The sequence below is a fragment of the Ostrea edulis genome, chromosome 8 (assembly GCF_947568905.1).
Source record: "Ostrea edulis chromosome 8, xbOstEdul1.1, whole genome shotgun sequence".
Taxonomy (NCBI): Eukaryota; Metazoa; Mollusca; class Bivalvia; order Ostreida; family Ostreidae; genus Ostrea; species Ostrea edulis.
The window spans coordinates 23272656-23297060 of record NC_079171.1 but is presented as its reverse complement, the minus strand read 5'-3'; the positions used below and the strand labels follow the sequence as shown (position 1 = coordinate 23297060).

Genomic DNA, 24405 nt, shown 5'->3' with positions numbered 1-24405 from the left:
TCTAAGTTTCTAATGGGAAATGCGTAATTGACATTCCTCTCACCTAAGAAATGATAGTACTGACCACTATTTTTGGTGATAATTGACTAAGAAATCTTCGAAAAACAGCTGAATTGTTCACACTCAACGTAAGACATTTCCTTAACCACTGGTTCTTCTTGGGAGCCTTATGTGCCCTGCTTTTGATTTTGTATTTTTACAGGATTTATTAGATTGACTATGAAAAGATAGCAGTCGCAATACGTCACTTGAATGACAAAGGTCAGTTAGAAATGATCATCAATCCTACTCTACCCACCTTTAAAAAACACATGATTAAAAACAGTCACTTAAAAGTTATATACAAAAACACAAACCTGTGACATTCTCCCTTTTACGAAAAAAGCCCACTGTTCCACCTATTACAATTGCAGACAACACGACCAGTAGCACGATGAGTCTACAATGAACAATGATCATTGATGACACTAACAAGACAATAAAATACTACCAACTGTATTATTTTATGAATGTAATCGTATGTGTGTATACCTAGACATATGTAAACATTTCGGAAACATTGAAGACCAATGAGTATCACAATTTGTTCGAATTTAAAATTACATACACTGACATTAAGTCAATATTAATTGCAAATCAAGCTTTCCCATTTCAACATATACGATGCAAAACTTACCTGTAGAACAGGTCTTGCATCGTAGCTATGCAAAACCGTGCTATTATATTACATATTTTATACTATCATATAGTGGGTTATATATCTGATATTGAACGGTACAAATACATGTATACATGCATATTAAGTTTTAAAAAATGACACTTACAAGGTTATGACGCTGTCAGAGTCAAAATCAGATTTGTTCACATGTGGTCCAGTCACGCTACATAAAGAACAATACAATGTAAAAGTTAATTGAGATTATGTCTCTGTTTCGGGACGAACTGTCCCTTCCTCAGGACAAACATAAAGATTTTCAAAAGATTGCTAAATATATACAAGAAGAAGAAAAAATAGCACTGAATCTACACTAAATCTGTAAACGTATTTACACTTCAAATTGCACGTTGAATGTTTTCTGGTGAGCAAATCAGGACACGTCCTATTTGTTTAATGCGTTGGTTCACGATGCGCAAATTACTAATGATACATATATAGGTTTAACGGCGGATGTGATCGGTCAACAGGGGATGCTTACTCCTCCTAGGCACCACTGGTGTCCAGGGGTTCGTATTTGCCCAACTATTTATTTTGCATTGCTTATAGGAGTTACAAGATTGATCACTGTTCGTTATCTTCACCTTGCATGTTGAGGATCAGCCCATTGGTCGAAGAGGCAGTCAGCATGGCACCAATGTTGTGGTTAACTTTCCCCATATAGAATTTCCCCAGGGAACACCGAAATGGACCCAGCATAGAATTTTTCCCAAGGGAGAATTAACCTGGACCCCTCTTTTCGTATTAGGAAAAGGCACCCCAGCATAGAACTTCCCCCTCCTTCTATTTTAGGTATCCATCCGTTTCCTGTTGCATTACTAGAATGTAAAACCGTCAATTTTGATTTCTTTTCAACAATTAGGTATTTGTCGACTATGGTTAGGCATACTTACCACATTGTTATTTTTTGTATTTCATTACTGGTATAGATATCCAATTGTTATTTAATTGTGGGTAAAAGAAGTGTCTTATATTTACCAGTAGGACGATTCATTTTACTAATAAGTAATTGTGGGTATACGGTTGTAACTTATGCATTCTTATTCTTATTGCGGTAATAGTATTCTTTAATTGTATAACCACCTTTGAAAAAGAGGGGGCATATTGTTTTGCATATGTCGGTAGGTATATTTGTAGACATGTTTTGTCCGCTCAATATTTTGAGAACCCTTAAAACTTAAAATGCCCCCATTGATTTTGAGGCCTCATGGTCAAGGTTCAATCCACTCTAGACACAGGGAGATACTGTCCGTTCAATATATTTTCAAAGAAGCCTTTACTTGACAGACATCAAATTTGGTACACTGGTACATCGTAAAGAGTAGATAAACCTTGGTTTTGAGTTCACATGGTTAAAGGTCAAGGGTCAAACTGGAAACGGGAAGATATTGTCCGCTCAATACATTGAGAACCCTTTGCTTGACATACATCAAACATGGTACATAGGTACATCTTAAAAAGGGGATGGTCCCTATTGATTTTGATGTTACATGGTCAAAGGTCAGGGGTCAATCTACTCTGAACATAGAAAGATACTGTCTGCTCAATATCTTGAGAACCAAGTCCTTGACAGACATCACACTTGACACACTGGTACATCATAAGGATAAAAATGAAGCCTATTGATTCTGTGTTCATAAGGTCAGGGGTCAAACTGGACATAGTAATACATGTATATTGTATATATTGAGAATGATTTGAGACTAAACTTGATACATTGGTACATCATAAGAGTAGATGATCCCTATAAATGTTGAGGTCGCATGGTCAATGGTCAAGGGTTAATACACTCTGAACATAGAAATACATGTCTAATATTGGGTGGTAGACATACTCTATTTTTTGACCTCTCCTCCCCTTCTTTGTTTTGAAGCTAATGGTTATTTATCATCTGAAAGGCATCGGATATATATCCCAAATAAGATAAATTAAGATTTTTTTTCTTTCAAAAGACTTTGTTTTTCTTTGATCACACAACAATGTAAGTTAATATAATTACATGCATAAATTGTACGGATATTTTGGATAGATTTCGGTTCTCTTTTTTAACAATTTCACAACAATTTAATATAGATATTAGTGTATAGTGTATAAATTTTCAAAATGCACATATAAGAATATTTTCCATGGAATAAATATGTATTTTAGCCATAGTAAAGCCTGTGCAAATGTTTTGCTGTTTTCTAAATCATAATTTTCTGAGTAGCATATATCATTGAATGGTTGTAAGAAGCTTTTTAGGGAGGGGTGACTCATTCTATTGTAAGACTCTTACTTTTAACTTATATTGTACATATACCATGGGTCTTTCAAAAAACGTTTATGAATAATATATATAAATATTATATGGTACATTGAAGGTTTGAACGAGATTTCTATTTGTTTAAACGAAACTCATCAGATTCTGTGTTATCGAATGGTGCACAAAATGCGTTAAATTAGGTACAATCCAGAAACAAGAGGAGGGGAATTATCTCCTAGGCCGTTTTTCCCTCCAAGAAAAACCCGGCTTTTTTCTCAAAGGGGAAATTCTATACGACGGGGATCTATGCTACAACACCAGTATCCGTAGTAAGATATCATAAAGAAGAAGCAGTATCTTAGCTAATATCCCGATTGATTGCCAAGGGTAAAAATATAATAGCAGTTTACAATAAACTGTCTGTACAGATCCATGAAGAAACTTTCTTTATTTTTCCTCGACTCCCGGAGCATGGTTTTTCTTTAATAAAAGTAATTAATGAAATGGAATGTAAGATTTATCCATCTTTGTACATATTTTTCTATTAGAGTTATTTGCTCTTGTCTTGGAACTCTTTGGGAGTTATTATTATGCACGTTGCTCCAACGTAACATTGTGATCCCGCCACACGCTAGTATACATTTTTTGGCTACAGTCATCGTCTCCCTGTCCTTGCAAAATGTAAGTTGTTTTCCTACATTTACATATATATTATAGAATGCATAAGTGTAGTTTTCATGGTGTTATTCGTGCCCATGCTTATTTCATCCTGCAAATTGTTACCCTGGCTAGTCTATGTAAGACGCCATATTTTCCCGTGTTTACATTCGAAGTTGTAAATTCTCGAGTGTTTTTCTTTACATTTGCATACAGTGAAATTATACGGCAATACAATAATACTTCATTCTTATTACATTTATTTCTTATTGTTTAAATAACGAATATATAACCTCCTAATTATGAATTGCTATCTAGGACAAAGTGCAGCATTATTTACAATTTTCATTATACCTAGTAGTGTTTATTTTTGTAATTATGATTATTCATTTACTGATATTTTGTTTTCTGGAACTATGAATTGATTTGTTATATATTGTATTCCAGCTCTTTACCATACGCACACATTCACACGTTCTGAATAAATGGACTCGTCTATATAAGATTGTATCTGGTTATACTTACTGGCTTCCAGTAATACTATTCAATTTTCTTCCTTCCCCATCACCATATTTGATGCGACATTAGTATATAAACAGTCATGACAGCTTGACATTCAATTTACAATCAGCATCATATTTAAAAACGACTTGTACATATATGAATTGAACCTTGTCATTAAGATGATGCTCACAAAAACTAAATATATAATTGTAAGACTTACTCTCTAGCATCGATAACCAGCGTAGTTGTATTTTCAGTTGAAGACATAGTAACTCTGAAATAAAGTAAATTATGAATAATGTTAGTGTAATTCTGATCTGGTCTGTTTCAAAGTTTAGGACTTCACTATTTATGGGATGTCACAGAAATGTAGATGAAGTTTTCAAACTGTGCGTAAAGTTACATTCAACAGTAGATGCGCATTAACTGTCGAAAACATTCTATTTACCATACAAGTGATACAAAAACATGGCCATAACTATTAAATGCAGGGAGGTAATTGACTGACAGTTTATAAACATTGTATTGGTGACAAACTGAAGAATATAACGAGGATAGGAAAGGAAAGGATTGTTTTATAGTTTAAAAAATCGAAGAGTGAGATCAACATATATGCATATATAAATTGCACTGTATATATGTACATGCAAAAATGATATATGAACAGTTAAAGATATCGAACATTGATCAATCTCATAAATCCCATAAGCAATACAAAATAGATAGTTGGACAAACACGGACCCCTGGATATACAAGAGGCGGGATATGGTGCCTAGGAGGAGTAAGCATCCCTGTTTCCATTTCACATTTGCTGATTTAATGTTGTCTACATTGACGGCATCTATTCCTTCGTTTTAATTTACGGAATTTACGTGTGATTCTGAAGGACTATCATGAATATTCATTTTAAGATGATATTACATCACGAGTTCCCAATGATATAAACAATGTTGAGTAGGTCCTGGTTTTCAATATGGTATCAATTGGAAGCTTTATTATGGTATGAATGTCTGTATCATTCTAACAAAATGGTTAAAATATAATATTGAGGGAGTCACCAAGATTACAGTTTCCCTAGAACAAGTCTATTTTCTCCAGCTTTGCTAAGGGAAATAGGCTTGCTCTCGGAGAACCGCACTCTTGCCGACTCCCTCAATGATATAATCTAGCTGGAGAAACGAATGGCAGATATGAGACAGCAAAAAAGCATGGAAACTGGGTAAAATAACGAGTACAGTAAAACACGGTTAAAGGAGCCACCAGTGGTAGAAAAAACAGTTTGTTATAACCAAACTTCCTTATATACAATAACATTTTTTCCATGTTCTTCTTACGTGGAACTCGCCGTAAAATGGCTGAAATACTGTCAAAACGGAGTAAAGCCATAATCAATTCATCAATTAATCTGATGTGAATATAAATATCACTTTATAATAAACGTGAATTCGATATAAGAGTATTTTACTGTATTCCAAACATTCAAGCACATCATTTTATCATAAATGCTATAGCATAACAGGTAGCCTTTATATTGATAGTCGTGCACCGTGATCCATGTAGAGGGTAATGTTATGATAGCATAAAATAATATAACGTTACATAATATAGGTTGATAATTTCCCCCACCTGATGTCCAGCTTCTGAATATTTATGGTCGTTGTATCGAAAAATGAATAACATGAGCTACTTCACTTTCACATTTAACAGAAGCAAAATGGCTGCCGATTAAAATTCAAGTCAGAAGCTCGCAAAATCCAAAGAAGAGTACTCACAAATATGAAAAAGAAATCGGAATTTAAAAATATCTAACGTGCAGCAAGACAATAGGTGAATATTTTCAATGAATATTTAATTTCTAAGGGGTTGTATGGCTTAAGCTTACAGAAACATTATTGTATGGTTTGAAAGGTTGTAAAATGTTCCTTGAAGTTTTCAGACACTTCAACGTCTGGTTTAAAATTCTGTAAAAGGTAAGTTGAAGTCTTAAATAATAATGACGAATTGTACGAAGAAACAACACTTCATCCACCTGATGTTCATATAATAATAGGATCATATTTCAGGGAAAGAAACACTTTGTTTTACAAGTAGGCTAACACAAATCATTAATGTAAACGAATATGCTGTAAAACATTAGTATCCATCAGTATTTTAAAATTATACCATTTTGGTTCACCTGAGCTGAAAGATCAAGTGAGCATTTATGATCACCTTCTGTCTAGCCGTTCATCTGTCCGTCTGTCTGTAAACTTTTCACATTTTCATCTTTTCTAAAACCAATGGGCCAATGTCAAGATCAAAGTTGGTACAAATCATCCATAGATTAAGAGAATTCAAGATTGTTCAATTGAAGGTTAATACCTCCTTCAAATGGGAAAAAGTCACAAAAATGCAAAAATAGGGTGGGGCCATTTAAAATTTATCTACTGGGCCAGAAAAGTTCAAATTTACATGAAAGCTTCCTTACATAGTGCAGATTCACGTTGTTAAAATCATTGCTCCAGGGTTAGGGTGGGCCCACAATAAAAGATTAAAGTTTTACCACTGTTCCTAAACAATTACATGAAGGGTTCTTGATATATAGAGTTCAAAATAAAACTATATAATTAATATTGATAGTTAAAAGGTTTTATGGTATTTGATAATAAAAACAGTCTAAAAGCTAATTTATAGAAATGAGTTTAAATCGGTTTTTATTTTTAAATTCAAGATATGTTGACGTCTTGATGTCATCTGGAAGGTCATTCCATAGTTGTGCTACAGCCCAACTGAGTTCTAATTTTTGGCACCACAAGTCGCGACTTCGATTCTGACTGTAATGCTAGATTTGGCTTGTATTCATTTAAAAGATTTACAATGCATGACGGCGCAGATACGTTGATGGACCAATATGTATTGGTCTAGATTTTGATTGTGTTCATTTGATGAGAAACAGCAAATAATACAGTGAGATGTGTTATTAATGCTAATCAAGGTATTGCGCGTACTTCTGGGATTTAAACTTCTTAAAAAATCAAGGAAAACAATAAATAGTGTACATGTATGTATCATTGTAATTTCCCGGGGGTATTTAGTAAGTAAATGTAAACTTTTCTGGCCCAGTGTTTCTTGAGAAGATTTTAAAAAATCTTCAAATATATTTTTATGTCAAACTTTGATCCCCTATTGTGGTCCCAACCTACCCACATACGGGGGTGGGGTGTTTGGAAACTTGAATATGTACTATGTCTGGAAGCTTTTTCGTAAATGTAAACTTATTTGGCCTTATGATTCTTCAGAACTTGATTTTCCTATATATTTGTATATAAAATGTTCAACCCCTATTGTTTTTCCATCCTACCCTTGGGGCCATGAGTTTTACAATTAACTTGAATTTGCACTATTTACAGAAAGCTTTCACGTAAGTATCAACTGTTTTGTCCCAGTGGTTCTTGGGACGAAGATTTTTAAAGAGTTTTCCTATATACTCACATGCAAGACTTTTATCCTCTATTGTGGCCTCACTTTACCCCCGGTAACTACATGTATGATTTGAACAAATTTGAATCTGTACTATGTCACTAAGCTTTCATTAATGCAAATGTATTTTTTTCTGTATATTCGCAGTGGTTCTTGAGAAGATTATTAAATGACCCCACCCTATATATTTATATGTGAAACGTTGACCTTCTATTGTGACTCTCCATCTTACCCCCTGGAACCATGATTAAAACAAACTTGAATCCGCAGTATACCAGGAAGCTACCAGGTGAATATCCACTCTTGAGAAGGAGACTTTTAAAGATTTCCCCTATATATTCGCATGTAAAACTTTTATCCTACCCCTGGGGGTCAAGCTTTTACAAACTTGAATATCCACTATATCAAACAGCTTACATGTAAATTTCAGCTTTTCTGGTGCAGTGGTTCTTGAGAAGATTATTAAATGATCCCATCCTATTGTTGCATTTTTATGATTATCTCGCTTTTGAAGGAGAAATGTCCCCTCATTAGAACTGATTTGAATACCCTTCACCCAAGAAGGATTTGTATAAAATTCGGTTGAATTTGGCTTATTAGTTCTGGAGAAAATGATTTTCCTTTATATCAGCATGTAAAATTTTGATCCCCTATTGTAGCCCTACCCTTCCCCGCGGGGGCATTATCTGAATCAACTTATACCTACGTTATACCAGGAAATTCTCAGATAAATATGCACTCTTACGTTAAAATGGTTCTTAAGGGGATATGATTGTGACGTTTTTGAAGTCACTGCGCAACTCGAACTAACGTACGTAGGTCATGATTGTCGTGACATATATTGATTATGACTTTGACTAAAGTAATATTTTCGAAATACAAAAGCATAAATCATAACAGTTGGGGCCTTATTTTGATTAAATAATTTTGTATGAATGCCGTTATGACGTGTTTTTAGGAAATATGAGGTAACGACATAAGCGCGTGATTTTTGACGCCATATTTACGTTGTCTACGTTGACAGCAAATAGAGTTTAACAGATGTCGTGGTACCACATGTTATTATATATTTCTAGACCTGTGTATTCTGTTCAAAATAGACTCAAAATAGAAATGAAAGACGGAGTCGCAATACGTCGAACAGAATCTCTGCACAATTTTAAAAGTACATTTAGCCAAATTAAACGACAATAAACTTGGGGCTAAAAAATTCTGCAAAATTTTTATCATGCCAGAGTAATAATAGATATTTTGTATTATATTCCGAGATTTCGTAGATAATAAAAATAATTGGAAAATATATTTACCCGAGGACAAAACAATTTGTCGGCACATAGGTACATGTGGTACCGCTCACGTGTATACCTCTACCGTTACATGTATATACTGTGTCTGCGTCTTGTGAATTATTTAATGCAATTCATTGGTTCATCTATGATACATGTAAGTAGAGATATACAAAGCAGGCTATGTATTATTTAGCACTGATTTCTGGATATGCATGGCGGAATTTAATTACCGATGGATTTACTCATCAGAGAAAATGAAGTCCAAATGAGGTGTGCATGCATGCATTTTTTGCAAAAATAATTAAAATATATGTAAGTTTAATTGCTTATTTGAATCAAAATTATATATTGTTAAATGTTTGGATTTGAAATTAGATCAGTCGGTACGTGTCGAAACACCTAGATGTCATAAAACGGAGAAAATGCGGCATAGGCGAAATCAAACTTCCTTTATCATCCTGTAGCTGCTCTCATCAAATAATGATTGTATACTTAAAACATAACATAGTAAATGTATTTTACCCATCTAATTTTCATTTGCAGATCGGGGGGGGGGGGGAGGCTTGACTTAAAGGAGTGTTCTTGACTGCCTCTCTTCTACTTTGAAACGGGCATATAAGTTACGCACATTCCATATTCAAATAGACCCAATCCCATTCCCTCCCCAGATTACGTAGAAAGAAAACCAAATATTTGATTATAATTCTTGTAAATATTTTTAAGATAATAAAGTAGGGGATCTAGAGGACATGAAGCACTAACACCCCACCCCACCCCACCCCACCCACCCACATCCCCCTAGAAATCTGATCTCACTTCTGGTAAGTCCAGGGATCCGGTTTGTCCAACTCTTTATTTTGTATTCCTTATAGGAGCTATGAGATTGTTCACTGTTCGTTTTCTTCAATTTTCATTAATAGTTTTATGAAAATGTTTTGTTACACCTGCTCCCTTTTCAAAACATTCATAGGTTTCATCAGAATATAAATTGAAACTTTAGAATAGTTAGAATCAATAGCAATCAAATAATTTACACATATATCTAAAACAATATTTCCAGTTTAGAGAGGTACATAATGTAGATCTGCGATACGTAATTTCTTTACGTGAGTATCTAGTTGAATCATTAATGATCTAATTAGTATGTGTCCAACATCCGTTGATTCATGTCAATTTTATTGTATTTTTCACAGTTTACACTTTTACTATAATGAATTACATGATCTGATTCAATTACAACTAATGACACAAGACTATCTTAGATTATTAATTACTAATGCGCAATTACGGTATCAATATCAGATGTCAGATTGCTACTTGTTTGAATTATTTTTTTTTCAAAGCAAAATAAGGCTGTGTTCAAAACAATTCGAGCCAAACATTTCATTATTGTGGTTAAAGATTCACTAAAGTGTTTTAGTGAGATCAGAACATTTAGGTTGGTAGGTGAAATTATTTTAATATGCTTTTAAGTGGTTTTATGTTGTTTGGTTTGGTACCTTTATGCATTCTTTATATGAAATTTCAAAAATTCTATATACATTCATACAGAATATGATTTTTTTTGGGGGGGGGGGGGGTGTTTATATGAGCAATTTAGACTCAAAATGCAAAATTTTAAAAAAGACAGAGGACATTCAGACTGTTTTCTTTCCAAATTCAAATCGCTTTCATACCAACTAAAATATTTTCACAAATTAACCACTTTTAAGAACATTAGATTTAAACGTTGTGTTTGATGTTTTAAAAAAAGGGTGTTTTAGAGAAAGGAAAAAAGTCAGTCCGATTTATTTGTAACAATTTTCAATGACCTCAAATGACCTTCGGTTCATCATATCTTTTTATCCAATTCATTGATATGCCAATATTTTTAGTTTGTCCTGTAGCTATGGATGCCATCTTTAAATCATAGTAAAATAATTAAAATCTAATTACATTCAGTAAATGTTTTAGACCATTTTTCTAGAAAACTCTATCCTCAAAAAGATATTTTTTAGAGGCGCTGAGGAAATTCGGACTGAATTTTGGGCAATTTGTTTTTGCGTTACGTGGATAATATTTTCACATCATAGTGTCTGCACATAGACTGTTTGTATGGTGACCATTAAATATGACCATATTACAACCTATTTGTTTGTTGTACATATTTTTGGATTTACTAGTGCTAAATTTTGGCCTTTTGTGTTTTTTCAACATTGTTAGGTTCAGGGGTTGTTTCCATGGAAACGAACTCATTTACATATATAAAAATTGTCATTTTTCAAACAGGAGACACCTCTTTCTATGATAAAATGATTTTCAGAAAAATCTAATTACTTTCATTTCAGCATCATATCCCATTAATGTACCAATTTTGATGCACCAGATGCGTATTTCGACAAATAATGTCTCTTCAGTGATGCTCAACCGAAATGTTTGAAATCCGAAATAACTATAAAGTTTTAGAGCTAAATATAGCCAAAAACAGCGTGCCAAAAAAGTGGAGCCAAATTCGTCCAAGGATAAGAGCTATGCATGAGGGAGATAATCTTTAAAGAATTTAAAGATTTGCCTAGACATTTGCATGTTAAAAATTGATTCCCTATTGTGGCCCCATCCTAGCCCCGGGGGTCATGATTTTAACAAACTTGAATCTTCACTATGTCTAGAAGCTAACATGTCTCACATTTTCTAGCTCAGTCGTTCTTGAGAATAATTTTAAATACCCCCCCCCCCCCCATTCTGCATTTTTGTGAGTATTTCCCATTTGAGGGAGCCATGGTCCTTCAATTGAACACACCCAAGGTTGATTTGTACCAAGTTTGGTTAAAATTGGCCCAGTGGTTCTGGAGAAGACGTCGAAAGTATGAAAAGTTTACAGACAGACGACGGACAACAGGCGATCAGAAAACTCACTTTACCTTTCTGCTCCGGTGAGCTGATAAATGGAGGATCTGAATGAGCCCACACTGATGTACACACGAGTGCTCAGTAGCCCTGCGCTTAGCATGTATGCGTTTCAAGAAGGAGTAAAATGAAATACATGTATTAGATTATTTCATATTTCTTAACTTACCATATCACGATCTTATTTTATGTTATTTCATATATGATATTTCAAAACGGTTTCATAAAGGTACAAAGCAAGTAAGTTCAACATTGACTATATTCGTTTAGGACCAGTAGTCGTACATCCGGATGTAGCAGTAAACAGCTTCAATATTATATAAGGTGTATTATATGAATCATAGCGATTTAACTCTTCAGAGTACATGTATATATGTTCAAAGCCTTTTTAGATTATCTCTTAAGATACTGAATCACGGACTTTGACCTCCCTCTCTAAAGCATACATGTCTTAGGTTGATGTAATGCAACATTTTAGGCGCATACATTTTAATTTCACTGTACGTTTCACAGTTTCTTTCATAGTCTAAGAAAACCATGCCCCCTTTGTACTAAAATGTTTATTACATTAACTATGTCAATTTAAAGTTGAAATCCATTTGGAGACCCACCAGTAAAATTTATTAAATATGCTTTACTGTAAATAATTATTCTTAATAAAAAATCACATTTCTTTTTACACATGTTTTGTGGGCCTTTTTTCGAAAGTGGTGAAAACATTTAAAACCAATGCTTACTTATTATTGAGGTAGGATAAACTACAGAAAAGCATACTAAACTCGCATATTCAGTTTTAATGAAATAAAGATGTCTTGTCTTCTTTTTTTCATGTTCGGTAGAAATTTCTTTTAACAGTCAAATCACTTATTTGAAGGGAACGGGGGTGACACCGATGTGCACATTCATTGCTAGAAGTTGAGTGTAAATTTCCACACATGATTCTAGATTCGGTGAACACGTCAGTCCAAATATCAAGCCGAATCAAATATCCACTGAGATTAGGTTTATTGATTAGATAAAAACTAGATGTTGTCATAATACAAGCAATGCCCACATACAACTGTTCGTCTTCAAATATTCTCTCCGTCTTACTTGTATAAGTATAAAAGAAGTCATGAAGTCACAATAGCTACCATATAGCATAATATCATCATTGTTGACATATATATTCCTGCTGCACATATCAAGATGTATTTATTGCATTCATTATGATGGGCACGTGTCCTGTGGTCATAATTTTTTGTAAATATTGAAAACTTTTAAAATGGTTGAGATCCCAATCTTTAAAGCAGATATAGTGTTGCTGCCCTTGACACTATGCGTTAAGCACCCACCATTTTATCCATCCCCTTCACCCCTCAGGGAGGTGGGGGGAAATCTGAGAACTTGCTGCACATCTACAGGACACCACCAATCATTTCCCACACGATGCATACAATGTTAGAGGAGTTCTGGTAACCATGTTTTTTTCTATTTAACAAATCATCTCGATTCTCAGCCCCCAATTACACCAAGACGTGAAAACGAAATTTACGTAATCTTATGGCGCATCGAAAAGACACCACCAACCATCTTCCAATAGATAATTTGGCTAGTGTGTAAGTTGTAAGAGGAGTTTTGGGAACCAGGTCTTCGTGGAAAACGTCGTTTTTGATACTCATTTGCTCCCAGGCTGAAAATGAAAATACTTAAATATCGTTGCACATCTACAAGACACCATCAATCATCTTCCAAAAGATGAATCGACTATTCTGTAAACTGTTTGAGGAATTCTGGAAAACTAGGTTTGTTTTGAATAATAACATGTTTTGACCCCCATTTTCCCCAGGGTTAGATGGAAAATGTGGAACTTTTGTTGTATATCTACAAGGATCTATCTATCATATTTCAAAACATTAATTGGTAACTGTTAAAATGAAAGATTAGTTTAAGAAGACAATGTGACAGACAGACGGACGGACAGATGGACCATGGTAACAATAATATACCCGGACTTTCGTTAGAAAATGTGGGTATAATAAGAGGTAATATCGAAGCTTTCATAATTCCTCCATCCGTGTAATTATGAAATAGCCTAAGTATTTGACTTTGCATTGTTCTCATACAATAGGAATATCAATTCTGAGTTTGGGGATGATACATTAATACTCTTAGAAAAATAGCATTGGTCCATATCATTATAAGTGTATTTTTCAACCACTCACATGGAAACGTTGTCTTTCGTTGGACAAGCAATGTCGTTAAGATAACATTTGGAGACTTCATTCAGATTCAGACAAGAAGGATCTGAAATAGGAATAAAACATTAGCATACACGACGATGTGAAAAATGCCCCCAGTCTTTAAATAGTTAATCAAATTCTAAAATATGACAAAGACGAATTATGATCTACGTAAATTATTTTGCCTCGGATTAGACTTGCTCTGTCATCGGAGAAATTTTTTAACAAGATTGACGACTGTTGTTACTTATGCAAGGTGAAAATAACGAACAGTGATCAATCTCATAACTCCTATAAGCAATACAAAATAGATAGTTGGGCAAACACGAACCCCTGTACACACCAGAGGGGGGATCAGGTGCCTAGGAGGAGTAAGCATCCCCTGTCGACCGGTCACACCCGCCGTGAGCCCTATATCCTGATCAGGTAAACGGAGTTATCCGCAGTTAAAATCAGTGTGCCAGGAACGGCTTAACAATCGGTATGAAACACGTCAGACAGCATTTGACCCAATGCGAGGTTGTATTGACGAACTAGATCGTTATAAGGTTTGTTACTGACTGTCTACAGAAATTTGTTTGATTTTTCAAGTTCGTAGAAGGCGATGGACTGTAACAACCTCAAACATTTTCTGTAGACAGTCAGTAACAAACCTAATAAAATTTTGTTGTTAGTTTTTTTTAGAACCAATATGTTTAATTATAAAGAAACACAATTCAAAAGATGTTTCAGACGCCATGTTGTCGTCTAAGTTTTAATTGCTACTTGCCGTCTAAAACAAATAGTTGACAATCATGTGACACTTTTTATCCAAAGACAAAACGTCAATTTATTCCAAATTCTTTACAAGACGAATATCAAACTTTAAACGGAAAGATGGTGTCCAAATTTATCTTTTCGCAAACAATCTTCAATTAGTCTTTAGTACATTATAACATACGTTTTTTATGCTTATTATACAGCATGCCTTGTGTTAAAGTTAACCGAGATATTACCTACATTTGTACACTTCTTTAGAGTGATAGAACTCATCTGGACATCCTGTTGTAAAATGTCTGCATTGTCTGTAACTGACAGCTTTGTTCCGACCATTAGTGTTAGCATACTTGTACACCGGACAATTACCTGGCAATAATGATAGTTTGATATTGGTAAAATACTGTTTAGTTTTTACCTGGCACTTTTTCATCTATTTTCTTATAATCATAACTTACGCCCCTCAAATTTTTTCACTCATATTCAGACGTCATCAACTGATGATGAAGTGACAAAAATCTATAAACATTTGCATAGTACTCATGGCCGTAGTGGTGGTGTTTGTTTAGTAGGTTTAGTAAGCTAAGTTGCTCACCATTTGTCTGTCGTTTGTCTGTCCGCCTGCTTGTACATTTTTGATATTCTAATGTCCTTTAGAACTACTGGGCCAATTTCAATCAAACTTAGATAAAGGGGATTACAATTTGTACAAATAAAGGGCTGTACTTCCTTTAAAGGGGGTATCATCAAGAAAAGAGAAGAGCCACAAGGCCAGAAAAGTTAACATTTACATGAACGTTTCCTGACATAGAACAAATTAAAGTTTACTCAAATCAAAACAATGATCAAGAGCGCAATAACATATCAATATCTGTACTATAAAACAACTTAGAGACCCGTCCAGCCATATTGAGGCAATACAAGCCGCACGTAAAACCCCACGAATTGTGTATACCCATATGCTATTTTTCTAGGGCATTTCTTATATAAAACAAGAGAACCTCTGATTTTGAATGTCTCATCTGAATGAATCTCCTTAACAATAAAAGCAAATGCTAACACTCCGGAAGCTAGCCCCCATCCCTGCATATTCCTCAACTTGATAACTAGGCGAGATTATCCTTTGACTTTGAAATAAAATGCTTATTAAAATAAGACTTGGTCGATTTGCTATTGAAAGTGAGTACAACATACGCTTAGTCCTACCAGCGTGGAATTTGACATGTTCCTCCTAAAAGTCATGGCTCTTTACATTTCTAAACTTTCATTAATCTAATAGAGACTATTCTAGTGGTTACATGGCCACAAGAACGTGCAACGGAATGAAGTTATTAAGCTTCTATACGTAAAAAGGTAAAAATCAAGAACAGTGATCAACTTCATAAATCCTATAAAGAAAACGTAATTCAGAATAGGACCAACACGGTTGTTGTCACATTTAGTCGCCTCTGACAACCAGCTAGGAGTACTAATGACCTATTCTAACCTGACTCCCCACAAGAAACATGTGAAAGAAAATGAGTATTGTCACTAGATAAAAGGTAATGGGAGAGTAATATGGGTGTTTCTGTTTTATGTGTATGTCATTTTAAAGTCTCGACTTCCAAATGCAAACCAGTATATTCATCTGTTTTATATTTCATGTCGTCCAAAGATATTGATTGACATTATGTATTGTTAAAATAGGATTTAATTTGCAGGTCTCATTATCACTAATCTATAAAATACATGTCATACTTTAAACTGGTGAGATAAGAATGATTATCCCGTCTTTTTTCATTTTTTGTTTGTTTAAGTCTATCTTACTGACTAACAGGATATTGAATTCCGACGTGACACAACAACACAACAAAATACATGTGTTATCTAACCAAATAATGCACAGAAAAAGGGGAATAGAAAAGGAATTGACCGCAAAAATCAAATAAAGAGTTCATCATATGATCCATTGTTTAAACTATGTAATGAATGATACCAGCATCTACTGGGCCTGAAATTCCACAATATTCCACACTTTCATTCAAATAACTGCTTGGAAGACAATGATAGACATGAGATTGTTGTTGACTGGAACCCCCTTGCAGAGGATGGTGACATTCTAGTTCTTCAGACCGGCGTTCCCATTTTGTGATATCACCTGGCTCTGGGCACTTCGATACCCTATTCACAAACTTTGGAAGTTTTGCATCATTTTGTAGGAACTAAAATAAAGCAAATACTTATTTGATATTACACTTCCAGTAATACTAACTATTTCATACATAATATATAACAATGAAGTACTTTTATATCTTACCATAAAGCTAACGAACATTGCTGATAAAACTGCATATCCACGCACCATTCTTGCTGTTTCAAAGTAGCCAAGTCTATAAAAGTAATCATAAAGGTGTTGTGTAACGGTGTATTCTGTGAAATATTCAAGGACTTATAGTACTGAATTATTTTAGGTTATATCAATTTGTCCACCAATTTCTCTGAATATATTTATATAAATTATATGCAAAGACAGAAGTGAGCTTTTCTGATATGTCGGCTTGTCTGACTATGTATCTTGCTGTCCTTCTCTTTGTCATATATATTTTATTTCTCCATCCTCTGCTTGAGAAGCACAAGGCAACGCTCAACCAAGGTTATTACCATATATTATCCCAATGGCCTACAAAACCTTTACCTTGTCAGTTGAAGGAACGAAGGGGGAGGTCGTGCTTATCGATGCAGTCCTAAGCAGTATAAACAAACACGGCATATCAAATAAAGCGTATGGTACCAAATTCTTCATTATGCTGAGGTTTAACAAGTTGTATCAAATATCGGATAAAAGAAGAAAAAAAACTTAGTTTCTTCAATTTTATAGAAGACACTTTGAAGTCTGCATTTCATCAAATTGAAGGATGGGGAAAGGGGATAAGATATATTTCATATATATTATATATATATATATATATATATATATATATATATATGTGTGTGTGTGTGTGTGTGTGTGTGTGTGTGTGTGTGTGTGTGTGTATCTATTTCTGTTACGATACGATACACTTGATACTCAGAATTTCCAAAGTAATCTGTAGTTAAAACAAATCAACACACACCTGGAAATAAAAACATGATAAAAATATGTGATGATGCATGTGTAAATATAATGAGACATGTAGTATCGTGGTTATTCTTTAAAGAAAGGGGGCAGCAAGAGAGGAAGTTAACTTCAAAGTTGTCTAAAAATTCTTGACATGCTCTTATCCTTGGACGAATTTGGCTCCACTTTTTTGGCACGCTGTTTTTGGCTATATTTAGCTCCAAAACTTCATAGTTATTTCGGATTTCAAACATTTCGGTTGAGCATCACTGAAGAGACATTATTTGTCGAAATACGCATCTGGTGCATCAAAATTAGTACCGTATAAGTTTTACAACATGCAACACAAACAAGTATAACGAATCCCAAATCTCTAAATCGTTGGAGGGACGGGGTGGGGGTGGGGGTGGGGGCAAGGATTGATCCTTCAATTCAATTCAACGGTTAGATTTTACAATTCCACTACAATTCATTACTATTGTTTAAAAAAGGGGAACCAATCTATAGATGAAACTTTTCTCGTAAATATAACCATATGTACTTTAGTTTGTCCATGTTATAAAAATTCTTGTAGACATAATTGATTCATGTTAGAACAAATGGATTTTAAAATACAAGTTTGATACTTATGGTGTATGAAACATGATGATGATCATGAACTCATGATTATTATATTTATACAAATCATTTCTATTTCTATAAATATATTCACATTCAATGAGATAAGCCAAAACGGAATGTAATTGAAATGCAATTGAGAAGAACAAATGAAAAAATCTTAAATATTCATTACACTCTATTTTTGCCAAATGCACACAAAATCAAAGGATTAGAACATGTAAGAATGTGATCAAACGTTTAATGTCTAGCTTCGATTTTATTTGGGGGGGGATCCTTAGTAAATTCAAAGTGGATTTAATAATTTCTAGTTTCAATACTGTATTTCATTTATTAGAAGGTTTTCCAAAGGTTAATTTGAAACACGATGATTTATCCATAAATTCTGTATGAAATATATTAAAGTTATGGCAATTTGAAATTTGAATTACTTTCATTCAAGGGGAAAATGGTATAAAAAGTATACAATTTTAATGGGTCATATTATTTGACCTTTCATCAATACATATATGATTGGTTTTTAATCATATATACACTTTTTCCTTATACATTGTACATCAGCAATTACCATCAACAAATATACCACTTTTATTCTATATTGCAAATATCAGATTCAGAACAACAACCCCAGTTGAATGTTATGAATTTCAACTATTTGCTGTTAACTCGCACTCTCTTAATATTCAATAGATTACTGAAGAAAATGTCATTTCTGTTTATCCCAGTGGGGATGAATGGGTTAAATGTGTGATAGAAGATTTCACATGAAATGTACAATTACTCTTCCATTTGAAGAATTTGTTAACAATTAACAATTTGTTAAATTTGTTATTGTTAATATTGTCATTGTTATTAATTAAATTTGTTATTGTTAATAATATAATTTGATATTGTTAACGAGTGATTGTTAAGGGTGGTTTTTGAAGGGAGCATACGGATTTAAATATGAATTGAAATGATACTGCCTAAAATACCTTCACATTGATATTTTGTATCATTTTTAAATAACAGGGAAAAAAGGTATTTTTCCAAAAGGACCAACCTTTTCATATCGAGAAGATCGTTGTGATCATTGAACAACGCCGTTATATTTAATTCACGATTCATTTCAAATTTCATCCAAACTGCAAAATGGCTGTAAATTATCCCTATTTTAAATGAAATACAGAAAAATAGAATTACAAGAGAGATTGACAAAGTCACAAGCACACACACACACACACACACACACACACACACACACACACAGAGAGAGAGAGAGAGAGAGAGAGAGAGAGAGAGAGAGAGAGATCTGCATTACTTTTTATCACGATATTCCGCATACGTGTTTGTTTTCAAATGACTAGTGGGTATGTATACGTGTTGGATTTTTTTTTTAATAATACAATCTGAATTTGACATAGATAATGTGGGGTCAATATCGTCGTGATGTCACGATGGTCTGCTGGAAATACAGAACCGGAACACATGGTTTCTTTTCTTTTCTTTAGTTTAACGCCCACATTTTCAAAGATCATATCTGAATGTTTTAAAGTACGATATAACATGCCATTTTTAAGTGTCGAATTACCGATCGACAAGTTATCTCGTCAACTCGTCAGACCTGATATATTTGCACTTCATTTAAACTGCATTTGGAGTTGTTCAAGAAATCATGTAAAGTCGTAAAAGCAAAGAAAAATATCAATAAACTTCATTGTCGTTAATTCGCATCCAATGTAAACAAGACATTCAGGACCGGTGTTGTAGCATAGACTCCTCTCCCCCGCGTATAAAGTTCGCCCTGGGAAAACGGGCCCGGGTTACACCCCATCTCCGGAGAGGGGGAGGGGGTCCCAATACATGCATAGTAGTTCCAACAAAAAACAAAGTAAAAAATAGGATAGAGCTTCTCCCTCTTGTTTCTGGATTATACGTATTTTAGAACATCAATCATTCGATATGAACACAAATTACGCGTCATATATACATGTATGTATATTCATTTATGTAAGGAAGAAGTTTCATATTTGCATATATTATGTGTAGACTTTATTCTGAAACATCCATGGCATAATTGGTTTTGAATTCTGTATACACATTTTGCTTATACATTGTACATTAGCGTTTGCCATCAACAAATATAGCATTTTTAAGGGGAACTTTTTTTTTAAAATGTTGTATTACACATATCAGAATCAGGGGAATAACCCCAATTGAATGTTACGAATTTCACCGATTTACTGTTAAATCTTTAAACGATTACTAAAGAAAATGTCATTTCTGCTGATCCCGGTGGAGATGAATGGGTTGTATGTGTGATAGAAGATTTCACATGAAATGTACAATTACTTTTCCATGGAGAAAACATGAGGTCTCCATATGAGCGAAAAATCTTCAAGAGGGACATAAAACAAGATATAATCAATTAATCGATCCAGAAAACATCCTGGAATCAAACTTTAACATCTTTGTTACACAAGTGAATGTTAACGATGGTTTTGGAAGGGAGCATATGGATTTAAATATGAATTGATATGATAGTGCTAAAATACCTTCAATTTAATATGTTGTATCACTTTTACGTAACAGGGAAGGGGATATTTGTCCAGAAGGACCGATCTTTTCATTTCGTGAAGATTGCTGTGATCATTGAAAGAAGTCGTTATATTACATTCACGATTCATTTCAAATTTGACCCAAACTGCCGAATGGCTGTACATTTTCCCTATTTCAAATGAAATACAGAAAAATAGAATTACAAGAGAGAATGGCAGAGTCATGAGCACACACACGCACACACAGAGTGAGAAAGTGAGAGGGGAGGGGGAGACGGAAAGAGAGAAATCTGCATTACATTGCGAAATATGTCTATACCTATGGGTTCAGGGGAATTATATCAGTTGCATGTAAATACTATACTTTTTATCACGATTTTCCGCATACGTGTTTCTTTTCAAATGACTAGTGGGTATATATACGTATTAGCAGTCAGAACATGTTCCTTGCTACCAACGGAGAATCCTAGTTTGTTGGAACCCAATCCTTTTTAATACATCTTACATCTTCTACTTTTCAAACAAAACAAAAAATCTCCGTTTTCATCGTCACTCGAGTGACATTCAAGCAGGAGAACATCCGACCCCGCAGACCTATATGTCATTGTGATAAAGAAATAATGGCACGCATAACATTTTTTGTACATCAAAAGCAGAATGTATAAATTTAACGGTTTGTCTAGAGAAATTTTATTAGTCTTTTTTTTTAAATGATACAATCTGAATTTGACATAAATAATGTGGGGTTAATATCGCCGTGATTGCACGATGGTCTGCTGAAAAATAATGGAACACATGGTTTATTTTATTTTATTTAACGCCCACGTTTTCAATGATCATATCTGAATGTTTTAAAGTACGATGTAACATGCCATTTTTGAGTATCGAATTACCGGTCGACAAGTTATCTCGTCAGCTGATATTTGCACTTTATTTAAACCGTATTTGTAGTTGTTTAAAAATCATGTGAAGTAGTAAAAGCAAAGAAAAATATCAATAAACTTCATTGTCGTTAATTCGCATCCAATTTAAACAAAACATTCAGGTACCGGGGTTGTAGCATAGACTCCTCTCCCCCGCGTATAAAGTTCCCCCTGGGAAAATGGGCCCGGGTTAAACCCCAGCTCCGGAAAGTCTGAGGGGGTCCCAATACATGCATAGTAGTTCCAACAAAAAACAAAGTATAGATAGGATAGAGCTTCTCCCTCTTGTTTCTGGATTATACGTATTTTAGAGCATCAATCATTCGATATGAAAACAAATTACGCGTCATATATACTTGTATGTATATTCATTTATGTAAGGAATAAGTTTCATACTTGCATATATTATGTGTAGACTTTATTCTGAAACATCCATGGCATAATTGGTTTTGAATTCTGTATACACATTTTGCTTTTGATGTTAACTTGCACTCTCTTTATATTCAAACAATTACTAAAGAAAATGTCATTTCTGCTGATCCCGGTGGGGTTGAATGGGTTGTATGTGTGATACAAGATTTCACATAAAATGTACAATTACTCTTCCATGGAGAAAACATGAGGTCTCCATATGAGCGAAAAATTCTGAAGAGGGACATTAAACAAGATATAATCAATCAATCCAGAAAACATCCTGGAATGAAGCTTTAACATCTTTGTTACATTAATGATTGTTAACGATGGTTTTTGAAGGGAGCTAAATGATGAAATGATGACGCTAAAATACCTTCAATTCAATTTTTTGTGTCACTTTTACATAACAGAAAGAGGTATTTGTCCATGTATTTTCATTTCGTGAAGATTGTTGTAGCCGTCATATTTAATTCACGATTCATTTCAAATTTCACCCGAACTGCCGAATGGCTGTACATTTTCCCTATTTCAAATGAAATATAGAAAATAGAATCACAAGAAAATTTGGCAGAGTCACAAGCACAGAGAGAGAGAGAGAGAGAGAGAGAGAGAGAGAGAGAGAGAGAGAGAAAATCTGCATTACATTGCAAAATATTTACATACTAATGCGTTCAAGGGAAGTATATTAATCGGATGTACATCTAATACTTTTTATCATGATTTTACGCATACGCTTTTGCTTTCAAATGACTAGTGGGTATGTATACGAGTTAGTAGTCAAAAGATGCCCCTTGCTACCAACGGAGAATCTTAGTTTGCTGGAGTGCGTTCCATTACATGTTTTAGTTTATAAACTCTGAATTAAAACAATATCTTTTTTTCATCGTCACTCGAGTGACATTCAAGCAGGAGAACATCCGACCCCACTGACCTGTGTGTCATTGTGATAAAGACATAATGGCACGCATAGCATTTTCTGTACATCAAAATCAGAATGTCTATCAAGGCTAGAGATGTATGAGTGTAAGGAACGATAACTCTGGGTAGAGATTGTCCTTGATCTTAGAGAAAATAAATGTTTAAAATATGATGTTGATATTTACCTTAATTCTAATCGCCGATGTTTTATGAGGAATATACCATTTGCCGAAATATACATGTAGCTCCGTACAGATATAATTGCAAGCAAATACCTTGAGGGTAAATCAAAATCGATATGTCCTAGAAATTAACCTGTCTACGGGATGAGATTAAAATTCCGATATAAAGACTCTAAATTCAAGTAGTTAGGAGAGGGAACGTTAAATATTTATAATTTCTGTAGTCTGACATCGGTTACGTGATTTTTTTTTCTCAGCGAATTAATCTTTTGATGTACATTCAATCAAAGTGATATTTTTAAAAAGACAAACCTTTTGTTCTCATGTCAACATGAATATAGTCTAAAATGTTAAAAGATTCACCATTCATCATATTTAGTTTAATTGAGTGTTGTGGAAGTGTATTGATTAAATGTATTCTTTTCATTATTATTTGGGTTTTTTTTCTTTAATATAGAACGTTCGATTTTCGCTGCAACTTACAAAAACGAAAGAAAAACTAGATATTATATATTTTTGTTTAACGATTCTACCATGTAATTTTTTTAACATACCTGTAAGAACATCCACCTTCAAGCAGAACATTGAAAGTAATACACGTTATACATCATAGAAAGACACATAAACCCCTAGTGTACGTACGGAAGCCCTGAAGTGAACTCATTGGGAGAAGAGCCATGAATTTTCCAAAACGTCACCGCCTATAGACGTAAATGGTGAAGGTCAGAAATGAAGTAGAAAATCTTCGCTAACATTTTTTTCTTCTTTCCTTTATGTACCGTATGGCGGGTTCTTTCAACGGGTGATATATTTGGCTCAAGTTATCTTAGCGGTTAGATAGCTTTCCGCCAAAATTTCTCTCGCCAAATATGCATATATTGCGACTTCAGTGTTTGCAAAAGAGATAACTTTTCCTTGTCCGCCAAAATTTATTACGGTAAATTTATTAGCATAATTATACTATTCACCAGGAAATCGCCCGATTTTAAACCCGCAGAAAACTCCC

At 34.0% G+C, this 24405-nt stretch overlaps 1 protein-coding gene across 6 annotated transcripts in view; it reads right to left on the bottom strand.

The window, feature by feature from the left end:
* LOC125671946 (uncharacterized) overlaps positions 1-24055 on the bottom strand; it is a 45193-nt gene extending 21138 nt beyond the window's left edge. For 3 of the 6 annotated variants that reach the window (XR_008797984.1, XR_008797985.1, XM_056147199.1), the window contains exons 1-9: positions 23954-24038; positions 17028-17100; positions 16707-16932; positions 14975-15100; positions 13958-14039; positions 13288-13425; positions 4339-4392; positions 825-881; positions 357-439 (exon numbers count right to left, since the gene is read on the bottom strand). Coding sequence is in view for 4 of the 6 variants with exons in the window: in XM_056147199.1 (XP_056003174.1) it covers positions 357-439; positions 825-881; positions 4339-4392; positions 13288-13425; positions 13958-14039; positions 14975-15100; positions 16707-16932; positions 17028-17075 (814 nt within the window). In the remaining 2 variants the exon portion in view is untranslated. Of the gene's footprint in view, positions 1-356; positions 440-824; positions 882-4338; positions 4393-13287; positions 13426-13957; positions 14040-14974; positions 15101-16706; positions 16933-17027; positions 17101-23953 lie in introns of all 6 variants that reach the window. The other 3 variants (XM_056147196.1, XM_056147198.1, XM_056147197.1) reach the window with 3 other exon arrangements.
* Between the last annotated feature and the right edge of the window lie 350 nt (positions 24056-24405).